This window comes from Cryptotermes secundus, unplaced genomic scaffold (assembly GCF_002891405.2).
Source record: "Cryptotermes secundus unplaced genomic scaffold, Csec_1.0 scaffold1695, whole genome shotgun sequence".
Lineage (NCBI taxonomy): Eukaryota > Metazoa > Arthropoda > Insecta > Blattodea > Kalotermitidae > Cryptotermes > Cryptotermes secundus.
Window position 1 is genome coordinate 224,658 of NW_019725862.1, and position 20,772 is coordinate 245,429.

A 20,772-nucleotide genomic window follows, 5' to 3' on the forward strand; every position below is an offset into this window, starting at 1 on the left:
CTCTTTGCTTGCAGATTCTTATATATTTTTTCTTCTGCCCTGAAGATGGAGGCGATATGTTCCTCCGAAACGTCGGTTAACACCACATATACACGGTGCCAAATCCCAGAAGACTGCTTTCTTCGATTGTTAAGGTTATTTTCTTTGCATTTCGAACAGATATTTCGGTGGGTTAGTGCTAATAATGAGATTAAATAGAATCAGATCGTTAACTGGAAACAGTCTTCAATTATACAACGAAGCTATTCGTAGTAATTATAGTGACTAAGACACAGGCTTGACGGTCGTGTTCTCCTACTGACAGGGATATTTTCCTCTGTCACAGCATCCATTTCGGCTAGTGTTCATTGGGTAAAAGAAGCTCTTTCGGGAGAAACGTCTAGGGCTTGAAGCTGACCACGTACTTCCAACGTTCCGAAACTAAGAATGCGTCACACCTCAGTTTCCCCATGCGTTTTCATGGCATGGTACTTGATTAAGCACAAGAAGTTCATGTTTTCTTTTTTAGCTTTTCACTCTGTAACGTCAGAAACTACTGCCATGTCCCTTAACTAGGACCCCCCCTCTTTTTCATTCCTTTTCCCCCTCTCCACCTGCCCTACGTTTGCGCCCTTCACCCTTTCACCAGGGACTAGCAGGTTCGTCTGAAAACTGAAAGGGGATTCTGCTGCACGCCGTGGAAGGGTGTGGTGCTCGTCTCGTTCCAAATTATCTCTTGAACATTTTTAGGCTTGCTAAATTAACGGCGAAGTTGGTGCACTGTTTTACGTTGTTTCGTCTTCATCTGGGACAGCCTGTATTTTTCTTTCACTCGACCAATTATATTATTATATTTATTTGGTGTGTGTATTGTTTAAATTTTTCTTTAACCCAAACCACTTTTCGGTCCTGGGCCTTGGTACGTTTCAACTCTGTTGAAGTGTCATTGTATACGCTGAACAAAAATGAGATTCACCAACATGCTTTCATTACTTGTTCGTTTTTCGGTTTACTGCCGACTCAGTGGATTTCAAATGCAGCGGGAAGGAGTGTTGCATAAAAAATGGGGGTATTCAAATAGGAACCGCATGTAATGTTAACGGAATCCCATGGCTGAAGAGTATGAGTAAATATGTGGTTCTCACGTCTCTGGCTATGCAAACTGAGACCAATAAATGGAAGAATAAGGTTCTCATGTGTTCTGATTCCCAGTTCTTTTGATATCTGTGAAAATACCTAGAATTATATTTAAGATGTTATATTTCAAATGTATTATTTTTACTTATATTACTTTTTTATTTACTAATATTACTTATTTTTGTTTACAGTCCTCACAATTAAATGGCATATTCACCTAGGCCAATGTTTTAATGCTTTTTCCTTCGTTTTGAAAGTAAGGTGTCGCCATATATTCGGGTGTGTACGTTAACTCACAATAGCCTCCATCTATTATCAGATCCCTCCGTATACTTTTCTTGTCAAGACACGAATCTACCTTTATTGGGCCCCTTTCCTCGTCTGACTTTATCCCCTTAGTCTGCCACAGCGCCTGTGCATATTTCTACTTAGTACACGTGAAGGCAGAAAACACTTAAGAGACCTAGACATGAACCCATATAAGAGAAATTTATCTCGAATGAATAGAAAACGGTGGTATGAGCTGGATTCATTTGGCTCAGGATAGGGAAAACTGGCGGACTCTTGTGAACTTGATAGTGAAATTCCGGGTTTCTCAAAAGGAGGGGAATTTCTTGACCGGCCGATAGACAATAAGGTTCTAAAAATTATGCTCCATGGCGTTACGTAGCTTGTATTTTCAAAAAAATATGATTATGGGGTGACATTTTGAAACTGAATTTTAAAGCTAAAGTAAAGTCAGCCTACATCAGGTTAGGTCCCATTCGATATACTTTTTCTCCAATTATTCTAAAATAAATCGACCCGAAAATCTTGTCTCCAAAACCCACACGGGATTTTTTTTATAATGCTAGTGGGGTGGGACTAAATCCCTTGTACTGCGGCCACTTCTGGCCTATTGTACCAGCCCCAGATGATAGGTGAGGGTGATTGTGGAGGAATTGGTGGAATGAAGATTGGCAAGGGAAACCGAAGTACTCGGAGAAAACCTGCCCCAGCGCCACTTTGTCCACCACAAATCCCACTTGATCAGACCAGGGATCGAACCCGGGCTGCCGCGATGGGAAGTCGGCAACTAACCACTTGAGCTATGGCGCGGCCCTCATAGAGGGTAAGTGCAGGCCTGGTGAGTTGTTATCAGCAAGAAGTTCGCACCTAACAGGCTTGTATTCAGCAGGTGCTGAATTCCAATCCCAGCCGGAACATGGCTATACTCCTCAGGCTATGCAGGCAGATGCCTGGATAATACCGCGATTAAGCCGTGACAACTTCAATCCACATCTTTTACGGTTCATTTTCATCTTCTCATCCGACGCTGTATAATTTCGATAATGAAAACTTCCTTACACAACCCACGAGAAAGAACAAGTTTGCACTCTGCTTTTTTATTCTTCTTCTGCAGTATTAGACAAACACACAAGCTTGCCAAGAGAAAGCTACGACAGGTAAAATACTTTTTATACGCGACACAGATAAGAAAGTAGGACGCTGTTACATTGGCTGAATATAATAACTGAACAGACCAGTTTATTTGATATGGATGGAAATATCTTTGCTATATCGTAGGTAGATAAGCCGTTTATTTCGATAGCAAAACCTGACCGAATGATTCAGATCTCATACTAGCTAGAAGAGTTCAACGTATCGGCGTCCTTTTTGGCCAATTTTCGGTATGACTTAATTTAATTCATTGTCATATGTTCAAATTAATGTGTGTCTCGCTGGCGTATATCAGTGAGTTTGACTCACATGCCTACAGTTCTTCAACCAGATTAAGTTTAAGTTCAAAGAAGAAAACGAGGAGCTTACACTCATAATAAAGAACGGCAAACTATATTTCTGACATTTTCAGTTGCTTACTAGTGCAACGAAGCCCCCTTTGCAATGGCAGTTCAAACAAAATAGAAGGAATATTTGCTTTACTGTAAGTATGAAATGTGAATTACTTCATTGTTCACTTCCCCGCGATTTAAGTAGCACAGATTAAATTAATTCCAATACTTCAGTGTTAATTTGAAAAACTGGTTTAGTTTCAGAGGTGACTACTGTATGTTTGTGTAAAAAGTTTCGCCACGAACGTACGTTCAAAATATGTCATGACTTTTGAGGTGCATTTAAAACCCTGTAGAGCGCCTGCTAAGTTCTCCCCGTCTGTCTGTTTGTGTGCGTGAAACAACTTGAGAATTGCCGAAACTATTTTCGTGAAATTTGATGTTGGGATTTATCGATACTTTCAAGTTTTTTTTCTTAATCGAACAGGCATAACGGACGCACTACACGAACAACTACCAGCCTTTATGTGTGTATCTCGCCGAATCTTTATCGAAGCAAAAAAAAATGTTTCGAACAGATACTGTAGAGAACGTGTACACACATTTTATATTATATGCCAAAACACTTTCCCTACAAGTGTTACGGCTTTCAAGCTAATTAAATAAGAATTATGACGTTATTCCCACATTTCCTAATTTGACTAGTCACAATTAACAAGCGGTATCTGCTCACAATGGAAAGATTACAGTGAAAAATAGAATCTTCGGTTGTTTCAGCAGAAGATGACAATTACGAAAGAGAAAAAATGAGAAAGCGTGAATGAATTTAGACTGTGTTGAAATCAGATTTGTTTTATTCCTGTAAAGCAGTGCTTTACTACAGGACGACTTTCAAGTTTGTTTTAAATAATATATCTTTGAATATTTTTAAAAATAAAACTGTGTCTAAAACATGTTTGTGTAGCCAAGCCTAAACATTCGTTTGCTGCCCGTTAATTGCCCGGCTTACTCTTCGACTTTGAAGATGGATGCAATATGTTTTTCCGAAATGACGGTGAACTTAAGGCAAACTGCACATCTCAGCTCAGAAGATAATCCTATTCACATTGCAGTATGTAGACCTGTTACTGGGCAACTACCTTGAAACAAACTACGAAACAACGCCCGCTGCTAGGAAATAGGTTCTTAATAAGCAACAATTGAACAACAGCAGAGGAACGGTGTTTTCTATGTTGTCCGTGCCGAGATATTATAAGGAGGACAGTTGTGACAGAGATTTGTAAGGGAATCTACGAAGAGAAGACTTGGTCGGTTCAGTTGAAGATTCCCCATTGTTAGAAGCAGTTAACAGGGAACGATTGGTGAGGACACAGCAAGACTTACCGTGAGATAGAATGATTTGTAAAGTGTGGAAATCAGCGATGGCGCTGTAATTAATTGTAGTCACAAGTCGTGTGTTAAAATGGTCAACAAATCAAAACTCCAATTCAAAACCCAGTCGAGAGTCCCTCGTGCACGTGACAATACTAATCTCTGTGCGAACCTCAAATCAAACAGTTAACTTGTCTTCAGAATTTATTTTTCCATTGGACTAATGCTGCTTGATTCCTTGCGCTTAAAGGAATCCGAATACAACTTATTATTCGTGACCGACATTTGAATACAGATTTGAACGATGTATATAACCTAACTAAGAAGGATGAGCTGGGCAGGGCATGTAGCACGAAGGGGGGCGAAGAGTAATGCACGTAGGATATTGGTGGATAGCCAGAAGTAAAAAGAGTACTAGGAAGACCAAGACATAAGTGAGTGGATAATATTTAAATGGATCTTAGAGAAATGGAATGGGATGATATGGACAGGATTGATCTGACGCAATATAGGGACCAGTGGAGGGCTCTTGTGGCCACTGCAATGAACCACCGGTTGTATAAAATCATGTTAAGTTCTTGAATAGCTGCACAACTGACGGCTTCTCAAGAACTGATCAGCTCCATGAAGTTAGTTTTAGTTAGTTAGTACATAAAAAAACTCCGTGGCTTTCAGTCCGCAAGCGAACTATACCGACCTAGCGACCGCCGCTTGTCGGCGAAGTTAGTGCCAACTTTTGCGGATAGCTGGTGTCGCGTGGTCAGCGCAACGGATTCCCACGGCCGTTAATCTCGGTTTTTTAGACCGGACCTGCTATTTCCTTGAAATAGCTCCTCAATTATACTCACGAGGCTGAGTGGACCCCATTCCAGACCCACTACTTGTCAGAAAATCTGTTAGTGCCGGAAATCGAACCCGGAACCTCTGGGTATGTAGCCAGGAACTGTGACCACTAGATCACAAAGGCGGTCTAGTTAGTACATAACCTAACCGAAATGGGGTCATGGAATGCTCGGGGCAAAAACTGCAATTAGATAAGCTCCGATAAATATTCCTAGGATCATGGAAATTGGCGCCATGAAGTCTGGTAGATTGTTGCATCGCAATCTTCATAGTAACCGTTATAAAATCTCAAATCTTAATCTAAGAATCAAACTGGTAGAAAGCGAGAACGCTATATGTTGTCATCTTTTGGTGTACATTGCATAGTATCTGGCTGTAAACTTCTTTGCTCATCTTTTCCTGTGGCGCTACAGCCCCAATTTGGGCCTAGGCCTACCTCCATGAAACTCTCCGTTTCACTTCGGTTTACTAGATCTTACACATGCGGTAGGACTCCTTGGGCGAGTGATCAGCTCGTCGCAAGGCCTCTACCTGTAGACAAACACAGAAAAACGCACATAAACATCCATGCCCTGAGTGGGATTCGAACCCACGATCCCGGCTTCAGAGCGAGCGAAGACAGTGCATGCCTTAGACCGCTCGGCTACCGTGACCGGCCCATTGCTCATCTGCTGATGGGAATATATGCAACTGCTGATCAGTTACTTCTATAAAAAATCCACTCATACTGCATCCTACATCCTTGTAGGATAAACGCAGCGCAAGTATTGTGAATTATTTTCGTGAAGTTCCTCATGAGGAGCACACTGGAATATCTGTGTTATCTCACTTCTGTCGAAACGAACAAATTAGACGAAACCAAAGCAGAAACGAATAAAAAAAATCCAGCGCATAGTTAAAATAATAGTTTTTATCTCTCGTGATTTCAAATTGGTTTATCAGTAACACATTATCATTTTTTTAACTCCGAGATAAACTTATTTTCGCATGACCTCATTATTTAAGCTCTCGCGTGCAGTATTCTGATCTTGTGCTACATCTCTGTTGTCGAGAACATTAGGTGTCAGAGACGCGTATCTTTACTTTTCAGTTCTCTGGGTTCTTCCATTCCGATTAATAATCGTGGTATCACGTAACAAGGCAATTCCTTTGTAATCTAACCCAAAATGTTATTCTTTGGAAGCGCGAATCCCTCGATTTAGGAAGGTGTTTCATTCCGTGAGAAATGTTCATAATGTGAAAATTAGTATATTTATTAAATCGGAAGTGATACTCCCATTGCTTTACACGTAAATAATGTCGCCAACTCGTTCAGGCATCCCCAAAACATCGATATATCTATCTGCCCCCCCACCCACACATCTACCTTCCTACCTACCCACCTACCTACCTGCCTACCTGCCTGCCTACATATCTTCCCACCCACATACCTGCCTGCCTACCTGCCTACCCACATACCTGCCTGCCTACATACCTCCCTACCTACCTACCTTCCCACCTACATACCTGCCTACCTACCTACCTACCTACCTACCTACCTTCCCACCTACATACCTCCCTCCCTACCTACCTACCTACTTTCCCACCTACCTACCTACCTATCTACATACCTCCCTACCTACCCACCCACCTACCTACCTACCTACTTATTCCTGGTACTCTCACTTTGAGCATAGGGCATCGTTTCACTTCAGTTTCTTAATCTTAGACAGTTGGAAGGACTCCTTGGACAGGGGATCAGCCCGACGCAAGGCCGCTACCTACACAGGACAAAACAAACACAGAATAAACGCAGACAAACATCGATGCCTTGAGTGGGATGCGAACCCACGATCCAAGCGTTCGAGCTGACGAAGACATTTCATGCCTTATCCCGCGCGGCCACTGTGATCTGCTGGAGAAGTAACGACAGCAGAGACTCCACCGTCTGGTATAGTCGCTTACGAGTATATCATTTTAAAACTCTATAAAATTATTCAGACTGTGTCATTAATTGACCTAATCAAAAATTTATGTGATTTTTTTGGGATGTCTATATCTGCTTCTCTACTTACTGGTTGGTAGTGCAATATCTTCACGTATTCATATATAAAAGCGACACTGTTAATTATTGGGTTCTATAGCTCTTTTCGAAAATTGATTGCAAGGTATCTATCATTTCCTACTAAGATTTTAGGAAGATAAGACCTCGACCTATTGTACTTATCGTCCCTGAATGCATTCTGAATACTGGGGGGGGGGATATTAAATACTCCTGGATAGTCAGTTTTAGAATTTGACTGACGGATTCTTCTTTTTTTTTTTTTTTGTGAGATATTTGAAGATACTTTACTGACTTCACGTGTTCCTTCTTAGATTGGCATTAGATGAGACTACGTCCACATAAATTTGGGGAAGGGGGGGGGCAGAAGGGCCATTTTGCCCAGACCTCTTTCCTTGATGGGGGCCCGCGTGCCCGTATATACATAAGTAGGCAACAATTTTGGGAATTCATTTTAATGAATTGTTGTCTTATTATTCCTGGTCTCTCAACGATAATAGTTTGATAGAAAACTTGTTTTTAAAAATATTTGTTAAATATATTCATATAGTATTTATATGAGGGAGTTTTGGCCCACATTTCTGACTGACCCGGGCCCCATCTCAGCTCTCTCATGCCCTGGATGAGATTATGGACATATAGTGTGAGTTTGAAACTGTGGAGAAGGAAGTTGCTGCGGCCTGCTCCACGGTGTCCTCTCGGTGTTCGTCTAAGTAGCTGAGGTTAGTGAGAATCTGAACGGGCCACTTCCCAAATACAGCTGTGATGACCCGCTCAGCTGTAACAGGATAACTTTCAGCGTGAACAAAGAATTACTTAACGTTACAGAAATAATCCTACGAAATTACTACAGAAATTTCGGGAAGGGTTCAATTTACAATCTCATATTTAACAATTTAGAACATTTGCGGACAAAGAACAGCTACGTAAATGCCTTGTACAGCTCATTATATTTGTGAACGTTAATCATTCACCACCTAATAACTGTTTTTGACAGCTGTTTTGATATCCTGTACCTGGAGATTGTAGATAATCAAATAGGAGCAAGTTTCATGTTCGTAATTACGTATGCCTGCAGAAATATTTCCCCTTAATCAGCACAGAGTGTGTACACTGGTTGTCAAGAGTCCAATCCACTCAATCTCTAATATTTCTCGTGGAAATAAAGTATGGTTTGTAAGTTAGAATTGCAGCGACAAGTCCACGAACGAATTCAAATCATGCATTAAAAGTGGGATTCACAAAATATGCTCGTTTAATTATAGACTTTAACCTAGAAAGTGATTTTAAATTAAAGCTGTAAATCAAAATGTTGACTTTATGTCCTGGTAAAAAGAGTTCTGGTTAAGGGTGTGGAATATTCTTTGCAATGATTTCATGAGTTATTTTAATGTCACAAATACGAGTATCTACGCGAATTCATGAATATTTTCCTGTTCTTCAGGCCAATCAGGGATCAGATTATATATTTTATGGAAGCGCAAATGGCGGTCGCTTCTCACGCACTTATAGACCCTCTCATGCACTCACTCGTTTGCTGCATTGCTTACGCATGTCACGTGCTTTACAAGAATACTCGAAACGGCCCAAACACAACGATCTTCATATCTCGCTTGTGTGAGTATATTTCACTTGTCAGGACTTATTTGTGGATTATTTAACGATTCTATTTCAGCCGTTAGTGTGTGTAGCAGGCCGTCTCATAGCTCAAGCGGTTAGTCGCTGGCTTTCCACCGCGGCGGCCCGGGTTCGATCCCGGGTCTTGTTAAGTGGGATTTTTGGTGGACAAAGTGGCGCTTTCTCCGAGTACTTCGGTTTCCCCTGCCAATCTTCATTCCACCAAATTCTTCATCATCATAATCACCCGGGGCAGGCTACAGTAGGTCAATCAGTGTCCGCCGTGCCGAGTGGACTCAGTTGGACTCCACCCCCCGCTAAGCGAGTTAAAAAAATTAATGTGTGTAGCGATAAATTGATATGATTGTTACATTAACGACGGTAGCGGTAGCGTAGCTGGTTGAGACACTATGCTACAAGCCGGAAGGTCGCGGGATCGTGTCCCGATGAGGTGGATATTTTCAATTAACCTAATCCTTCCAGCCGCGCTATGACCCTAGAGTCGACTCAGCCTCTAACAAAAATGAGTATCAGGAATATTCCTGGGGGTAAAGGGTGGCCGGCACGTAAGGCTGAAAACCTCACCGCCATCTGTGAACCGATTGTCTAGAAAATGTGGGAACCTCAACATCTCACAACCTTATGGACCTCCACGGCCTGTTACAAGGATAGCTTTACTTTTACTTTGTTTACATTAACGACTAGCCACAATTATGATACCTTGTTCGATCCAAGGTCATTTAATATGGGATTTATGGTATACAAAGTGGCACTGGGGCTTATTTTCTTTAAGTACTTCAGTTTTCCCCGTCAATTACTATTGCACCAACTGCTCCACATTAATTAAACATCGTATCGTCGATGCAATAATCTTGATACTGACAGCGTCGTTAAATAAGCAACTTGAAGAGGACTAGCGACACTGTTTCGAGAGAAAACGTTACTTTTAGTGTTGAATGAGACGGGGAACATGAACGTGAATTATAAATAGACGAGGATTTTGTTAGAGGCGGCTTGGCTTAATTGCAGTTGCTACGCTATAATTAAACCAGCGAGACTGGAGAAACTCACGAAAACGTCTGTCATAATAGCTGGTCTCCGGAACGGGAATCGAACTTGGACTTCCCAAATATGAAGAGGAAATGCTAGTCACCATGGCGGGAGGTGTACTGTTAATTGGAAAAGAGGATTCGGGGTGTAGCAGTTGTGGCCTGTATGAAATTACTATTCCCGTATTCATACGGATTTAATGATGACAGTTTCAAACTCTTAGAGTATCTCAGTGCTTCAGACGAGAGTCTAAACGGGTAAGATACTGTCAAGGGCATCGCCGCTGTCTTGACCTAGTTGGCCATAAGCGTGTAGAACAAGCCTGTGCCTGCCATCAGTTTCCGAATCTTTCCTTCGTCAGGAGCATAACAGTTTTCTGCGAAGATTAGTCTTACGATATTTTTGGGTTCCAAGGATCTAGTCAACATTGATTCCTCCACATTTTATATGGTCTTCCTTTTGTTCTACCTTATCGTTTATCAAATGTCCTCTCATCCAGTCCTTCCAGATGGTGGAATCAGTTCTTTGATATTCAACTCTATAGTCTAGAATGTTGTATGTAGTTCCTTCTTGACTGGTTGGTTTCGGGCAGCAGCCCTTAGGAACATCATTATATCTGCCTAATTTCAGTTATCCCATTGTTAGGGCCCAGCTCTCTGATCCCTGCAGGACGTGAACACAATCACGTTGCTATGTGGGCCATGGTGCTTGACTTCACGTGCTGGATGCTTCTAATAAACTAGACCGTTCTCTGTCTGGAAAAAGACAGTATTCCTCGCGCAAGCGCAATTCCACGTGCAATAGTTCATCCGTGTTTACATCGTAGCTAGACTCGCCGAATAAGGAAAGCGAAAGTTAGTGACAGTTGTTATGTTTATTTCCTACTTACATCATTGTGGATGTGTTTGCATCCGTTTGCAATGAGCAGCTGTGGAAAAGATAGGCACAGTAGAATATTATGAAGGTCATAGTTCGATGTAGATTGTAGATTAGTGTGGATATGTGCAGGTAAGCAGTGCTGTGTGTTTTTCATTACATCGTATTTGTTGTTTCTTTCTTTCACAGGCTATTTAATGACCCTTTCGATACTGAGACTGCATAGAGTCGGGTATTCTTTGATACATTATTAAACTGCCTTTCCCTTATAGTTCCTTATGTTTATGACTATTGATTTGCAAAACACTGTCTTGAAATGGCTGTTGTGACGTAAGATAAGTACAGTTGTGTGCTACGTGTGAACACAAAGAACCGGTCTACACCTTTGAAAGCCGTAAGTTTTATGTAGTTGTTACCAGTGTTAGGATTTTATATTTTAGTATGATTGAAATACATGAGTAACAGATGACTGAAATCGTTTGCAATAAGATTTCCAGGATAAATGCTTTAATATCAGCAACAGGTACCTTAAAGTGTAACTCGTGTATATGACGTCACAGATGGGGAGATATTTTGGAGGTCAGCATGAGTGAGGCATGGGTACCAATATAAATGCACTGGCATATTTGTAGACAGAATATTTATTGCAAATTTGAAATTCTCTAGAGGTCTCTTCTATTTTTAAGTTTATTTTTATGACATGTGTTATGAATCCTTTCTTGCTGTCCATTGTCACACGTTATTTCGTGTTTGCGGGAAGAAGATGGAATGACATGAAAGATGAGGAGCTGCAGGACTCGATTAAGACACAGCAAAACCCTGAACTATGATTAACATAATGCCATATATGTTGTGGCATTGTAGAAAGAATAACTAATGTACCTTAAAGATTTCTATTGTAATTAAATGGGCAGACTTTCTCATGACTACATAATTTAACAAAAATATAACAAAATGTTTCAAAGAACTATAAAATAAAATAGATAAAAGTAATTGTAATCAAACTATTAAGCAATTTACATGTTGACTAGTATGGGGAAGAATTACATTGTTTGTGGTATGTGGAACTATAAGGTAAAAGGTAAAGTTTTTCCTATGCTTAATGGATTAAGCACCAAGCCATAAAGACATATGGAGGAGTGAAGGTTTAGTGCCACCATTCTTGGCTTCTCCACTGGACGGAGGTGAGTGATCAGCTCCACGCCCCGGCCGCTTGTTCCCGGGGAAAGACGGTGCCCATTGGATAGGAGGCTAGGTAGGCCCCAGAGCCAGTCTGGACGCTGTGAAGCATAATAAGACTTGCCTCTCACAGGAATCGAACCTCGGGTGTCCAGTCCGCAGCCCGTCGCTATACTGATTGAGATACACAAAACTGGCATTATGTGTTTGGCAAGCGTCACACAGATACATCAGAACTGAAAGCAAGGTGCGATACGACCTTCCAATTTATTTCCGACTGTCATATATATTATTTCATACTCTGTTTCCATCATCAGACCGCCTCTATGGTCTAGTTGTCAGTGTTCCTGGTTACAGATCCAGAGGTCCCGGGTTCGATTCCTGGTACCACCACATTTTCTGAGAAGTAGTGGATCTGGAACGGGGTTCACTCAGCTTCGTGAGGATAGTTGAGAAGCTCTTTCAAGGAAATAACGGTTCCGGTCTAGAAAACCGAAATTAACTGCTGTGGGGATCCGTTGCGCTGACCACACGACACTCTCTATCTGCGAAAGTTGGCACTAACTTCGCCGACAAGGGGCGGTCGCTCAGTCGGTTTACTTTGTTTGCGGACTACAGGCCACAGAGTTTTTGTTTCCATCATCATGATGTAAGCGGAGGTAGTCAGTTGTTTGTTATATTCTGAATTTTACAAGGGTTTAAGATTTTCTCATAGATGATTACTTTATTGCATTTGAAGACACTAAGCTGTAGTTGATTTAGCGTTAACACCGCTCTTTTCCAACCCGCCTTTGCTTGTATCGGCGCAGTCGGAATGGTGCTATCCCTGCTACACCTGTTTCTACCTTAGGACAGTGTATGATGGCTACTGGAAGTTGTCCTCACAGATCAAACTAAGGAAGATCGGTATAGGTACGGGAAACTAGCTGGGCCGGTTCGCATGAGTCTCAGGGTAGCGATGCCGAAGAAAGCGTTTTTCTGAGAGTTGAGTCAATTGACGTTTATTCACCTGCTAATTCACCACACTGTTAAATTAATGTATTCTTAGCTTTAAGTTACAGCGTTACACTATCGGCAAGCTATGTCCCGGAGCGTGCAAGGGTCACGTCCGTTCAGTTCGGAATATTGTGAAAGTCTCCCCTTTTGTGGAATGGCTTGCACCCCCACGCCGGGAATTCGAAAGATGGTGTTGACATATACATTTTCATCCCATCTTCCGTAGGAAGCTTGAACGAGGCAACCCAATCATACTGGCCCTCATTCACAGGCAATTGTAACAAGCTCTGACCCTTCCTTTTAGGCGCGTCCGGTTCCCTGTACCCGAGCTAAATTTATGACTGATCGTAAATGTCATAACTCCGGACTTCTTGTTTCTGCCAGAATCTAGAAATTTTCAACATAAACACCGTATTGCACGTCCCAGACGATGAAATACGATATTATAGATCACGATACATTTCCAGTAATACCGAAACATAAGACTTTTGAAATTTAAATTACCGAGAATTAATTAGAAATAAATTTCATGGTCATCTATAATCATCAAAATAAATAAGGGCTCAGAATGATCAGCGTCAGCACTAACAGAATACCTTACACATAATTTCTTACATGTCACGCCCGTGTCAAGTTGCATTCCCACAATCCAGCAAGTTGCAAGATGTTCTGGAACCCGTAAAGTGTGGAATGCTGCACAGAGCTGAATTCTCTCTTTTTGATAAAATTATCGTACAGTACAGTGGAGGGTGGAGTCCAGCTGGGTCCACTCGGCACGTCGGCCACCGATTGACCTATTGTACCTGCCCCGGGTGATTATGATGATGGAGAATTTGGTGGAATGAAGATTGGCAGGGGAAACAAAAGTACTCAGAGAAAACCTGCCCCAGCGTCACTTTGTCTACCACAAATCCCACTTGACCAGACCAGGGCTCGAACCCGGGCCGCCGCGGTGGGAAGTCAGCGACTAACCGCTAGAGCTATGGCGCGGCCTACCTTTACCTTACTTTCCGATCGGTATAGTTCAGTCGGTGTAGTGACAGGGTACAAGCTAGACGGCAGGCGTTCGATTTCCGGTAGGGGCAAGATTTTTCTTTCCCCCACAGCGTTTAAACCGTCTCTGAAACCCACCAAGCCTCCTATCCAATGGGCACAGGGGACGATTTCTCGGGAGCAAATCGGCTGGGGAATGACGTTGACCGCTAGCCACCGTCCAGTTCCGAGGTTAGGATGCTGGAGCTATACCCCCACTCTTCCACCTGTCTTCATGGCATGGTGCTTAATTAGTTAAACACAGATACTTTACCTATTTTTAACCTTCCCTGTCTCTCCATGGCCCCTCTCGCCTCCGAATATCTCTGGGTCAGAAGACGTAAGAATGTGGCAAGTCTATTTTCAAATGTTTAATTTTTGAAAAAATATTTATTACAGTAGAGTTTTACTATCAGGCCATAACTCAGCTCAAATGGTCAGTTGCCGTCTTTCCACCTCGGCGGCCCCCGTCCGATCCCAGTTCAGACTGTGTGGGATTTATGGTAGACAAATTGGCACTGGGCCTGGTTTGCTACTATTGCTTCGGTTTACTGTGTCAGTTCTCATATCACCAACTGCATCATTCGATAACAAGGGATGCAGGATAAATCAGAGGAACTTCAATGTATGAAATGTATGACAATTGAACACAGCTCCCGTTGAATTTTCGAAGGGTGTTATGCAAGTTATAAATAGCTTCGTAACTTACTTTTTATTCATATTTCATCGTATGCCTTTTTTGTTTCAATGACCGATCGTCTTTTTCTTCTGTTGCTGTAATTGCGTCATTAACTGTCTTCTCGCGCTCGAACGCTGGAATCGTGGGTTCAGATCCCACTCAAAGCATGGATGTCTATGTGTGTTTATTCTGTGTTTGTGTTATTCTTTGTGTAGGTAGCGGCCTTGCGACTGGCTGATCCCCCGTTCAAGGAGACCTAACGATTGCGTACAGGATTAAGAACCCGAAAAAGCAACCGAGGTCCAACAGATGACTTTAGAGCCATAGATAGATAGATAAATAGATAGATAGATAGATAGATAGGTAGTTGGGTGGGTGGGTAGGTAGGTAGTTGTACCTAATAATATGAATTAAAAACCTTGCATTGCCAAATAGTGGGGCTTTTGAAAAAAAAATTAAATAAATATGTTATTGGTGACAGAAATATGACTACTTCGGGTGTGTTCGGGGTTGGCTTTGGGTGGGATGATAATATGTGAGGTTATGTGGGTGTTTGGTATAGGAATGATCATGTAAGGGATGGGATCAAACTGTTACGCAACGTCCATTTTTTCCAGAAATGTCGCTGTAGTAGACTATATAAAATGCATTGATTTGAGGTGATAGCATGAAAATCACCAAAGATGAAGAAATGAAGGAAATTAGAACAAACGCCATACATACGAATTTAAAATGCCGACGTTAAAAAGATGTAGCTCATATAAATCAATCTTCCGAGCACCAGTTCGGGCAACCTGAATTAACGCTTGTGTGACGTTTCTCATTCGCTACAGGGAGAGCTTCCGTATGTTGTCTGATATCAGGCTACCTCGTCCTTTTCCCACCAGTCCACAGATGTCAGGAGTGGCTCATCGCTTTCATGTGACTGTCCCTAAACATGGCCTCCAACATTCTGTCATCCGACTCCACGGATGAGTTCGATATGACTGAAGGTCTGTATACAATCTGTGGTGCGTAACGATCGCTGAGTGCCTGCGCAAATCGTGAAGTTTTTTTTTTTACTGTCACAAACTTAGATCATCTCTAAAGGCAAAGAAAAGTAAAATCGCCTATGTGCGTAATTAAGCTTCACGTCATGAAGACGTATGGAGGAGTGAAGGCTTGAGCTTAATATCCATCGACTTGTTACCGCGGTATCAATTCGATGAGAGGCTGGGTTGGCTTCAGAGTTGGTCTGGACCCAGTGGATAAGAGAAATGCAACAAATATCTCTGATATTCCGTCCTACATGCCAACACTCCTTTAAAATTTATTTCAAAGTTACTACTCATACGCAATTAGTCTTTTAAACCTATTTGAAACCACATTGTACACTATATGTTTCGACCGTCTTGCTCTGCTGCAAATCGAACCCAATTTACACGATCAGCCAGCCCGCAACCTAGTCACTATACCGATCGAGCACTTTCGGCATATCTTAGATCAATGTTTCTCAACCGCCGGGCCGCGGCATCGATTATACGGTGCCCTCGTCTTATAAAAAGAAATTCACCGGGCCGCGGTCTCACAGAGGTTGAGATCCACTGTCTTGGGTCATGTGTTTTCATATAAATTATGTTGGAAGCTGAGGAATGTTGGCCCCAAGAGGAAGTAACGGGAGGCTGCATTATTGGGAGCTTCATAATTGTACTCCTCACAGAATACGCAAATAACCATAGACGCTGACGTGCTTTTAATTCCTTTTAGTCTTCGCCAAATATTATTGGCGTGATAACATCAAGGAGGACGAGATACAGTCAGAGTCAGAGTCAGAGTCAGAGTTACTTTACGACTGGCGGTTTACCACCAATCAGTTTGTCTTGGCGCCAAGCCCCGTGAGACCCACGACCGTTATTTATTTTTCAAACTGAACTCCTGCGTTTATAGTCCTCATGTAACATTCTATCCGATGAGAGAATGAGTGTGTCGTTTACAATTGCTGCTGTTCCTCGCCAGCGCAGTCATTCTCCGGTCCGAGTCCTACGGGACTCATGACCATATTTTACTGTCTCAGATTCGAGACGCCCACAACCTGGAAGGTCAGGTGCCCGTATTTATATCACCCAGAAAGAGGGTGGCCCGGTTATACCCCCAGGCAATGGATTCCCTTTTCGTCGCCTCCTGCGGCTTGAAGAGCTACGATGAAGTTATTCGACTCCGCGAATTTTAAATGTTCGGCCAACGTGATAGACTAAAAAATAAAACGCGATAGTTTATAACTTTTTCATGCGGGCTTATGATAACTGTATTATGCTTGTTGTCTTGCGCACTGAGAATTTTCAGAGAGCGGAAACTTACTTCAAGTTATGTACTTATGTACTCTCTCGTCAGAGAGTGCGCCCCACAAAAACAAGACCGTAACTGACTGACTGACCGACCGACCGACCGTCAGTCGCAATGTAACTTTGACTTTGACTTGAACCAAGTAGTATTGGGGAGTATTAGCGTGTGTTTAAGTGAGAGCCACGGGATGTTCGTCGTGTGAAGTCTTGGCGTGTGATTGGAAAACTTTAATTATGTGTAATACTTGGAGTGATTTGAAGCTTTAGTTTCTGTCTTGAGATCCATTACCAAGAGAGGACTAGTGTGCGTGTAACAGTGAATTATGAGGTATATGCAAATCAGCGACGCGGTAGCGTAAGTTGGTTGGGGCACTATGCTGCAATCAGGAAGGTCGCGGGTTCAAGTCCCGATGAGGTCATTGAACTTTTTTAATTGACCTAATCTTTCCAGCCACACTATGGCCCCGGAGTTAACTCAGCGTCTGGCAGAAATGAGTGCCAGGAATATTCTTAGAATGTTCTTGGGGGTAAAGTGCGGCCGGCGCGTAGGGCTGACAACCTTACCGCCATCTATGAGCCGATTGTCTAGAAAATGTGGGAACTTCAACATCTCACAACCCAATGGGGCTCCACGGCCTGTTACAGGGATACCTTTACTTTTTTTTTACTGTATGTAAATCAGCGACAGCGCTGTATTTAAGAGTAATTAAGAGAGAACTTGTAACCGAAGTGCCAATAAATCCAATCATCCGAACTAGAACCCTTCATTTCTTGACACGTGACAGTATTTAACGTCCTATAGATTGAAGTTGTCATTTATTCACAGAAATTGATCGGAGAGACTTATATAATTATTGTGTTACCGTTTCTATATTTAGCCCCAGACGGAAGCCCTGTGGATGGTGGGTTGACGGCGCTCGAAACTTTGCCCTGTCTATCTGCTGTGATATTCCCCTCATATTTCAGTCAGGAGTCGGGATAACTCGGTATGGCGACTAGGCTACGGGCTACACTCCCGAGGAGTTGGGGTTCGATTCCCGGGAGGGGCAAGAGACATTTCTTTTTTCCGTAACTTCCAGACCTGCTCTTGCCCCCTCGTATGCTATGGGTACTGATAATAGTAGTAGATGGGTGAAGCTGGCCACTTACCATCACTTAAAGCCGAGTTTAAGAACTGGAGCTATACCTCCACTCCCACATACGTCTCCATGGCGTGATGATTAATTAACTAAAACCCAAGGATAAGTTTTCCTGCACTTATGTCAACCCAAAGCGCTTTTCGCTAGTGAAGGTTATAGCCAGAAAACATTCACGGGAGTAGACGGGACCATTGGACCGCAGGAGAACATAGGAAAGTACCCAGGAGATGAAGCCTAGCAGCTAGAGGGTTATGTGGAAGAGATACTTCAGGGACGCTTCTTTGCTCGGCCACATAAATTGTAGCATTTTCAGGATAATAGGAATTATTAGCTCTTTCCAGAAGTCTTTTGGTCTTATCCATCTAGAATTTTCCGTTAGTGTTTTTATTAGTTCTACAGTCTTGTGTGCAACAATTTATTAGAACTAGTTAAAACACCAAGTGAAAACTGAAACAGGATGCTACAATACAACATTATTTTTTTCTGTGTCGCTAAAGTTGCCCTGTACTTAGCTAATTAATCACTACATTATGAAGGCGTACAGGGGAGAGGATGTATAGATCCACATTTTTCTTGGCCTCTGCACTAGTTGGAGGTGAGTGGTCAGCTTCACGCCCCGGTCGCTTTATTCACGGGGAAAGAGCCCCCGGTACCCATTGGATAGGAGGCTGTGTAGACCGCAGATCCGGCCTGGACAATGTGGAAAAGAGAAGATTCTTGACCCTACCAGGACTCGAACTCCGACCCCTCAGTCATCCAGCCTACATTTTCTGTGTCAGTGAATCTTTTAAATGTTCTGTACAATTTCTTCATTCATTATAAGCCTATAGGCGGGGCTGCATAATATCCCTTTATATTCATATTTGGAGTGGGATTCGAATCGACGATTTAAATGTTAGCGCGTTTTAATTAATGGCATTAGGCCCTGTTGTAATACTGAAATGAAACGAAACTTCCATACCAGCGTTGGTGTGAGAGCACAGATGAGCCAAGCGGCTTCCAGGAGCAATATATTTTACAAATCTTTAATTTTTAAAATTAATTTTTTTCTGATCATTTGTTCATGTCATGATCATTAATTGGCAGAATCCTAAACATGTTACGTAACAATGCGAACACAGCTATTTACGAGATCAGTTACGGTTTTCGCCAGTGTCAGGAAATTTTAAGAATATGAGCGGATTTTTGACGTATGGTGGAGGAGATTTCGCTTGGCCTGGTGCCACATTTAGATATGCGCTGGCCCTGCTTCTCTCTCTTGTGATTCATCTGTGTTAATCACATTTTCTTGTAACGATAGCGGTATTAGATCTTCATTGTCCTGATTGCAGAGTTCACTGGCAGTCGTTGACACGGAACACTTGTATTGTTTTCACTAGATTCCGTCCACTTGCCATAAGGATCATGTCGCGTGTTAATACTGCCAACACAGTGGTTTGCAAAGGCCTATATTAATTTTTTATCAGTAGTTACAGGGTGTTAAGGAGAATATGTACACCCAAGAAAGAAAAAATAAAGCCGGTCACGGTAGGCGAGCAGTCTAAGGCATGCACTGTCTTCGCTCGCTCGGAAGCCGATATCGTGAATTCGAATCCCGCTCAGGGCGTGGATGTTTAGTGTTCGTGTGTGTGTGTGTTTTTCTGTGTTTGTATACAGGTAGAGGCCTTGCGACGAGCTGATCACACGCCCAAGGAATCCTACCGTATGTCTAAGATCTAGTAAACCGAAGTGAAACGGAGAGTTTCATGGAGGTAGGCCAAAGCCCAAATTGGGGCTGAAGCGTCAAAGAAAAGAAGAAGAAAAAGAAGGTAGAGACGGTAGACTTATTAAGCTTTATAATTTACACTCTTCGTCATCTCTTAGTGAAGGAGTAAGACGAGTTAAGCATGTAGCACACACAGAGATGTAAAGTTAGAGGAAGCGTCACTTTAACGAAAATGGGAGGATAATACGAGTACTAAAACTAATATCAGATAAATAGGGCGTGGACTGGATTCACGTAGTTCAGGATATGGTCCAGTAGCGGAATCTTGTGAACACAGTAATTAACCTCGGGTTCCATGAAATGTTTGAAAATTTTTGACTGAGAATGACTCTTCTGCATGAGGATATAACTACAGGCAGAGGCTCACATATCTGTGACAATGGACCAATTTCCTCCGGGGCAAAAAACGATTTCCTCTCAGAAATTTTTCTCGAATGCAGCAATCTAATAGTTCCCCTTTGTATTCTGAAGGTTCCGATTTCGAATTTCTGCCCTGGGACTGAGGATTTTGGTTCTATTTATCAGTCTCTGTAGGCAAATAACCTGCCACGGCCACTTTCTTTCATGGTCTTTCCATTCGGTGTCACGTGATTTAGGCGGTAGAAAGAGGCCCTTATATAATCCATGGATAAAACGACACACTAATTTACTTCAGGGACATTTTCTGAAAATAGACCATGATTTATATACTCATTTAAATCGTGGTTGTAATTTTATGATATTTGGCCACTTGGTTGGTTAAATAACACAAAGGTCAGATCCGTACAGCAGTTCAAGAACATCGTCCGTATTGTGGCGTATTTGTGCTATGCAGGACACCCCCTCCCCCGCCAGCGGTGACGTAACAGCATTGGAGCGCTACCGCTGCTACAGTTACAGGCCAGTTAACACCCCGCCCCCCGCCCCCGTGGTGACGAAACAGCACTTCCCACTGGGACGTAACACGGGACAACGCTGTAACACGAGGCAACGAGA

The 20,772-nt window shown here is 42.4% G+C and overlaps 1 protein-coding gene across 6 annotated transcripts in view; it reads left to right on the forward strand.

Annotated features, from left to right (window-relative positions):
• LOC111863821 (peptide transporter family 1) overlaps positions 1–20,772 on the forward strand; it is a 79,796-nt gene that overhangs the window by 1,060 nt on the left and 57,964 nt on the right. For 2 of the 6 annotated variants that reach the window (XM_023850543.2, XM_023850541.2), the window contains exons 1-2: positions 10,613–10,818; positions 15,406–15,564. The exons of 2 other annotated variants lie outside the window; for them this stretch is intronic. Coding sequence is in view for 1 of the 4 variants with exons in the window: in XM_023850541.2 (XP_023706309.1) it covers positions 15,510–15,564 (55 nt within the window). In the remaining 3 variants the exon portion in view is untranslated. Of the gene's footprint in view, positions 1–10,612; positions 10,819–15,405; positions 15,565–20,772 lie in introns of those variants that run through there. 2 more of the 6 variants (XM_023850542.2, XM_033751222.1) reach the window with 2 other exon arrangements.